Here is a 7,845-nt window from a genome sequence, read left to right as displayed (position 1 = left end):
AATATCCCCAGTGGTCCCTCCTCTCAGGAGGTCACTCTGTATCAACTTCGTGCCTTCTTCTTTCTTGGACTTCCTTCCCTGCTGGGAGTGAATTGGCAGGGCTGAACACTGAACAGTTTCATTAACACCTGCTTTGTTTCTGCTCTTCTGGACCACACCAGTGGGAGAGATGACAGGCAGCCAGCACACCTCCATGACTCCAGCCCGTGGCCTCAGTGCATTCTCTTTTATTCACAACTCAACCTCCTCCCCAAATGGACCCAGTTATTGTCCTCCACATGAGCTCCACAACAATTTCTGTCACATTCTTGTGATTGCAGGAAAGTCAATACTGTTCAGCCTCCCTTTCTGATTTTCCTAAGTCATTCCAGTATTGTCAAGTACCTGGCTGACCAAAACAGGGTCTTCTATTTCTACTTACCCAATTCATTTTTTTTTCATCAAGAAAACAAACACAAATATTCCCTGATATCTATAACAACAAACAAATCCTCTTATAAGTGACCTTTCACATACAAATGTGTTAACGATAACTTCTTCTACACTGAAAACAATAGCTTTTCCTCCTGAATAGCCCTATCAAGCACTCCCTCACCTGATGAATATGGTTTTACATAGTTCTTGTTTCCTAACAAAAAAGAGCATTTACCCCTTTCCCACCCTCACTGTTTACATTTCCCTCATCCCTCTCCTCTATTCAGGGCTGCCTATCTTCCCATCTCATATTTATTATTAACTCCTCAAAATTGTGCTTTGTGAGGCCTTCAGGTATGAAAGTTGTCAGAATCAAAATGAAGTCCCTGTGAGAAAGAAGAAAAGAAAAGAGGGAGGAAGAGAGGGAGAGTGAGAGTGAGAGAGAGAAAGAAAGAGAGAGAGAGAAGGAAAGAAAGAAGGAAGGAAGGAAGGAAGGAAGGAAGGAAGGAGGAAGGAGGAAGGAAGGAAGGAAGAGAGAGAGAAAGAAAGAAAGAAGAGAGAGAGAGAGAGAGAGAAAGAAAGAGAGAGAGAGAGAAGGAAAGAAAGAAGGAAGGAAGGAAGAAGGAAGGAAGGAAGGAAGGAAGGAAGGAAGGAAGGAAGGAAGGGAGGGAGGGAGGGAAGGAAGGAAAGGAAGGAAGAGAGAGAAAAGAAGAAATTAAAAAGACAACTGACAGAGCCAGGGAAGGCCATGAGGAGACAGGTTCTCCCACATAAATGCCTGATAATCACAAAAGGCTGCAAAAACTACAATCTTGCACAAAGGCTGCACAACCTTACACACACAAAAAAATACTCCTGTAAGGACATCTGCCCAGCATTGGCCTGCCCAGCCTTGGGCTGGTGTCACTCTTGGTATTGATAAAGACAAGTATCTCAAAATAATTATGTAATCATCCTCATTTTTCCTTTAAAAACCTTGGTCTTCCTTTACATCCAAGAATATGTACATCGTTTACTACAGCATGCATATTCCCATTGCAAAGCCCTATTCTCAAATAAATACCATTTTCTTTTAGAGAGCCTCTCTCTGTTTGTTATTTAGGTTGACACATGACTTACTACCCTGTTAGGTGGCTGTTTGCTGAAAGCCATGCATCCGCAAACGGACAATGAATTTGTGAATTACCAAAGAGGCCAGAGCCCAGAGCCCAGAACCCTGAAAGCTACTATTTCTGACTTGAGCTAAGCAGAAAAAGAAGCCGCTGCCTAAGCAGAAATGAATTCCCACTGCAATACAAAAGAATGATTAAGAGGCAGCTGCTATTATCATTGCTCTTTACCAGGTAAGAAAACTGGAGTTCAAATAAGTGAACTATGCTGCCCAGATGTTTCCAGCTAATATATGGCAGAGCTGGGCCTCAAAACTGAGGCTGTGGGCACAACCACCATACCCACAATGGCAACTCACCATCACAGTCAGCCAAATTGCTTTACCCCAATTGCAGACTCACCAATGAGCCTTTTGCTAGTAATTTGGCTTCCTTTGTGGCTTTCTTAAATGTTTAGAATTTGCTAACCAGCCTTAAACAATACATTTGACTGCTCCATTTATCCCTATAAATTAACCAATTGGCATTTTCTAAATTAAAAAGATATTGATTTATCCTAATCTTTAAAACTTCCCAAAATGTTTCTGACCCATTGACATCCAAGACAAATGAGTTTTACTTAAGTCTCACTATTTGTCTAAGCTCTTCTTGTATGTATTCTAATAATTCCTCATTGCATTATTGTATTGTACGTATCTAGTAATTCCTCATTGCATTATCGCAGTCCTTATGACATTCTCATGTCAATCAGGACAGTTAACACTAGTTAACATAACAACTTTGAAAAACAAAGGCTTGTTTCTCGCACATGGCACAGTCTGATACAGGGTGGTTGCCTTTCCTCTATCATGTAGTTAAATATTCAGGCACTTTGTACCCTTAAGGTCACTGCACGAAGAAAAGCAAATGCAGGACGTCCACATGTATATGTTTAAGGAGCCACTTAAATCGTTTTCAACAATATTGCACTGGCCAGAATCAATCACGTGACCCCAAATATACAAGGGAGGCTGAAAACTGTAGAGAAGTATGTAGATATACGGTAAGCAGCAACACACTCTGCTACAACACTTCATTTATAATGAACACAGAAAATTGGAAAATACAAGAATAGGACAGAAAAAAGTCTTAACTCTTAAAGCCCATTCACTGAGATTTTCAGTTACGTTTTTCACATATTTTATATGTCTATAGAGACCCATGCATATATATAAAGCACATATTTATGCTTTTTTAAACAATATCATTTTTAACACTGCTTTAAAGCCTGTGTTTTTAACAGAACATTTCCCATATCAATACCTACATGGCTACATCAAAATTATTAGTTACTACATAACCTTCCATTTTATAGTTATCCCATAATTTGTTTAAGCATTTCCCTATTTCACATTTACACTGTTTCAGATTGTTTTACATCCTTATAACGCATGCTTATAAGTAACATACCTGTGTGTACTTGTGACATTTAAACTCCTAGAAATAGAATTACTTGGCCAAAATATTTGCAGTTTTAGAAGCCTTTTAAGGCCGGGCTCGGTGGCTCACACTTGTAATCCCAACACTTTGGGAGGCTGAGGTGGGCGGATCACAAGGTCAGGAGATCGAGACCGTCCTGGCTAACATGGTGAAACCCCGTCTCTACTAAAAATACAAAAAATTAGCTGGGCATGGTGGTGGGCACCTGTAGTCCCAGCTACTCGGGAGGCTGAGGCAGGAGAATGGTGTGAACCTGGGAGGCAGAGCTTGCAGTGAGCCAAGATCGTGCCATTGCACTATAGTCTGGGCAACAGATCAAGACTCTGTCTTAAAAAAAAATAAAAAGAAGCCTTTTATACATATTTGAAGTATATATACATGTCATACAATTTACACTCCTTTATGACTTTCAAATCATTTCAACCTATTATGGTATTACTTTCTGTGAATGCTTTTGTGATTTGTGACAGTGGCTTCTATTTTGTTATTATTCAACACTGGTGATGTTAAAATCTTCTTAGGACTGATTGCATCTGTTAGTCAAACACTCACTGATGGCCATTGTGGAATAAATTCACTACAGTCTGTCACTCTAAAAATTGGAGAAAAAACAAATGCTACTACGTGAGGACTCTGACAAGTAAACAAGAACAGGCACATTGGGGAAAGAAGTCAAAACTTAAAGAATGACCAGTATGGTGGTGAGTTTCCTAGTTTGATGGTTTTTTCCTTCTTTATCTCTTGGTTTTTACCTAAAGGTAAGCTAAATCCAGGAACTGTGGTACAGGTGCAAACAGCAAAAACTCTGAGAAAAACTCACTTTTCTGATCAGAACACAAAGAAAAAGAACCTGTGAGAGGTGCAGAATGTGAGGGGAATCTCTATCTGTTGAACTCTTTCTCTTCCAACCCTGCAGAGACCTGCTACAGTGACAATGGTGGCCTTGGCACTGGCACAAAAATCCATAGAGGAAATCTGTCTCTCTGAACAGCGAAATCAGAAAACCAGATACCTGTTATGCAAAGTGTGGCTGAAATCCTCTTTATTATTTTCTTTCTATTTTTTCGTCTCCATATTACCTCAAAGCCCAGTCATGCAAAACTACACAACAGGACTAGAAGACTAAAACTCTAAGAGAATGTCATCTTTCCAGTCAGAGGAACTGGGAAAAAGATGTCTAGAAGCCAGACAAAAAGAGAGCTGGAGAAGGGGATCCCCTAGTTCTATGTATGGACCAGCATAGACTCAGGTTCATCCTCAAGAAGCATGTAGGTGAAACTCTCTTAAAGATGCATAGTAACCCCTGGTGTACCGGTGAGCAGGATGTTCGGAAGCAACATGGTCCCCGCGGCGACGGCTCCGGGCACCTAAGAACTTGCGTCAAAATCGGGACTGAAATACATTAATGTTGGTGATTTAGCTCGAGAAGTCTGATCATCGGATATCATGGAGTCTGGCAAGATGGCTTCTCCCAAGAGCATGCCGAAAGATGCACAGATGATGGCACAAATCCTGAAGGATATGGGGATTACAGAATATGAGCCAAGAGTTATAAATCAGATGTTGGAGTTTGCCTTCCGATATGTGACCACAATTCTAGATGATGCAAAAATTTATTCAAGCCATGCTAAGAAAGCTACCGTTGATGCAGATGATGTGCGATTGGCAATCCAGTGCCGCACTGACCAGTCTTTTCCCTCTCCTCCCCCAAGAGATTTTTTATTAGATATCGCAAGGCAAAGAAATCAAACCCCTTTGCCACTGATCAAGCCATATTCAGGTCCTAAGTTGCCACCTGATAGATATTGCTTAACAGCTCCAAACTATAGGCTGAAATCTTTACAGAAAAAGGCATCAACTTCTGCGGGAAGAATAACAGTCCCGTGGTTAAGTGTTGGTTCAGTTACTAGCAGACCAAGTACTCCCACACTAGGCACACCAACCCCACAGACCATGTCTGTTTTAACTAAAGTAGGGACTCCCATGTCCCTCACAGGTCAAAGGTTTACAGTACAGATGCCTACTTCGCAGTCTCCAGCTGTAAAAGCTTCAATTCCTGCAACCTCAGCAGTTCAGAATGTTCTGATTAATCCATCATTAATTGGGTCCAAAAACATTCTTATTACCACTAATATGGTGTCATCACAAAATACTGCCAATGAATCATCAAATGCATTGAAAAGAAAACGTGAAGATGATGATGATGACGATGATGATGACGATGACTATGATAATTTGTAATCTAGCCTTGCTGCATGTAACATGTATACTTGGTCTTGAATTCATTGTACTGATATTAAACATGCATGCTGGATGTTTTCAAGTTGTGTTTTAGAAAACTTTAGTAATATTTAATGAGTAAATACAGTTACTATACTTTTCAATTGAAATGAAGGTTTTTCATCAGCCTTAAAAGTGTAAGAAAAATAAAGTTGTCATTCATTACTTTGAAAAAAAAAAAAAGATGCATAGTAAAGGCTTTTTGTCTTTAAGAACTAAACTATGATGTAAATAACCACCCAAGTCCCTGAGTGACTCATGCAAGAGGCAGACCAAATGGCATAGTTAAGTCTTTGAAAGCTGAACTGGCATTACTCAAAACAAAAAGAGCAAGAAAAGTGTGAACAAATCTTGAAGAGAAAGACATTTGACGGATGCCAATCCGGAGACAACCCAGATGTTGGGAGCCTCAGGTAAAGACATTAAAGCAGCTGTTATAACTACCCTGTATGAGGTAAACGTGAACACTCTTTTTTTAATTTAATTCAATTTCAATAGTTTTTGGGGAATAGGTGGTTTTGGATTACATGAGTAAGTTCTGCAGCCTTCACCCAAGCAATGAACACTGCACCCAATGTGTAGTCTTTTATCCTCCACCCACCTCCCACCTTTCCCCTCGAGTCCCCAGAGTCCATTATATGATTTTTATGCCTTTGTGTCCTCATAGCTTAACTCCCACTTATAAGTGAGAACACACAATGTTTGGTTTTCCATATCTCAGTTACTTCACTTAGAATAATGCTCTCCAACTCTATCCAGGTTGTTGCAAATGCCAGTATTTTGTTTCATTTTATGGCTGAGTAGTATTCTATACCACATTTTCTTTATGTACTCATTGGTTGATGGGCATTTAGGCTGGTTCCATATTTTTGCAGTTGCGAGTTGTGCTGCTATAAGCATGCACGTGCAAGTGTCCTTTTCATGTAATGACTTCTTTTCCTCTGGGCAAATATTCAGTAGTGGGATTGCTAGATCAAATGATAGTTCTACTTTTAGTTCTTTAAGGAATCTTCACACTGTTTTCCATAGTGATTGTACTAGTTTACATTCCCATCAACAGTGTAAAAGTGTTCTCTTTTCACCACATCCATGCCAACATCTATTCTTTTTTTTATTTTTTTATTATGACCATTCTTGCAGGAGTAAGGTGGAATCACATTGTGATTTTCATTGGCATTTACCTGATGATTAGTGATGTTGAGTCTTTTTTCATATGTCTGTTTACCATTTGTATATTTTCTCTTGAGAATTGTCTATTCATGTCCTTTCTCTACTTTTTAAAGAGATTATTTGGTTTTTTTCTTGATGATTTGTTTAAGTGCCTTGGATATTAGTCCTTTGTCAGATGCACAGTTTGCAAATAATTTCGCCCACTCTGTGGGTTGTCTGTTTACTCTTATGCTCATTTCTCCTTCTGTACAGAAGCTTTTTAGTTTAATTAGGTTCCATCTATTTATTTTTGTTTTTGTTGCATTTGCTTTTGCTTTCTTGGTCTTGAAATCTTTGCCTCAGTCAATGTCTAAAAGAGTTTTTCCAATGTTATCTTCTAGAATTTTTATGGTTTCAGGTCTTAGATGTATGCCTTTGATCCATCTTGAGTTGATTTTTACACAAGGTGAGAGATGGGGATCCAGTTTCATTCTTCTACATGTGGCTGGCCAATTATCCCAGCACCATTTGTTGATTGGGTGTCCTTTCCCCATTTTATGTTTTTGCTTGCTTTGTCGAAGATCAGTTGGCTGTAAGTATTTGGCTTTATTTCTTTTTATTTTTTTTTGAGACTGAGTCACACTCTGTCACCCAGGTTGGAGTGCAGTAGCACAATCTCCACTCACTGTAACCTCTGCCTCTCGGGTTCAAGTTATTGTCCTGCCTCAGCCTTCCAAGTAGCTAGGATTACAGGCATGTGCCACTATGCCTAGCTAATTTTTTTGTATTGTTAGTAGAGATAGGGTCTCACCATGTTGGCCAGGCTGGTCTCCAACTCCTGGCCTCAAGTGATCCACCTGCCTCGCCCTTTCACAGTGCTGGGATTACAGGCATGAGCCACTGCATTGGCCAAGTTTGGCTTTATTTCTGGGTTCTCTATTCTATCCCATTTGTCTATATGCCTATTTTTATACCAATATCAGGCTGTTTTGCTAACTACAGCCTTGTAGTATAGTTTGAAGGGTAATGTGATGTGTCTGGATTTGGTTTTTGTTTTGTTTTGTTTTTGTTTTTTGCTTGGTCTTGCTTTGGCTATGTGGGCTCCTTTTTGGTTCCATATGAATTTTAGAGCTGTTTTTTTCTAGTTCTGTGAAGAATGATGTTGGTATTTTGTTCAGAATTGCATTGAATCTATAGATTGCTTTTGACAGTATGGTTATTTTCATGATATTGATTCTACCTACCTGTAAGCATGGGATGTGTTTCCATTTGTTTGTATCATTTATGATTTCTTTCAGCAGTGTTTTGTAGTTTTCCTTGTAGAGATCTTTCACTTCCTTGGTTAGGTATATTCTTAAGTGTTTTGTTGGTGCTGGTGGTGGTTTTTTGTTTTTTGTTTTGTTTTGTTTTGGTT

The 7,845-nt window shown here is 39.3% G+C and overlaps 1 protein-coding gene across 1 annotated transcript; it reads left to right on the top strand.

The window, feature by feature from the left end:
- The first annotated feature begins 4,375 nt into the window (after positions 1-4,375).
- LOC117069579 (transcription initiation factor TFIID subunit 9-like) lies at positions 4,376-5,447 on the top strand. The gene has a single exon (XM_033187913.1). It carries the CDS (start codon positions 4,449-4,451, stop codon positions 5,241-5,243), a length of 795 nt encoding a protein of 264 aa, XP_033043804.1. The 5' UTR covers positions 4,376-4,448; the 3' UTR covers positions 5,244-5,447.
- Positions 5,448-7,845: the final 2,398 nt, after the last annotated feature.

Source organism: Trachypithecus francoisi, unplaced genomic scaffold (assembly GCF_009764315.1).
Source record: "Trachypithecus francoisi isolate TF-2019V2 unplaced genomic scaffold, Tfra_2.0 Lachesis_group3, whole genome shotgun sequence".
Lineage (NCBI taxonomy): Eukaryota > Metazoa > Chordata > Mammalia > Primates > Cercopithecidae > Trachypithecus > Trachypithecus francoisi.
This window is presented reverse-complemented; position numbering and strand designations above follow the sequence as displayed.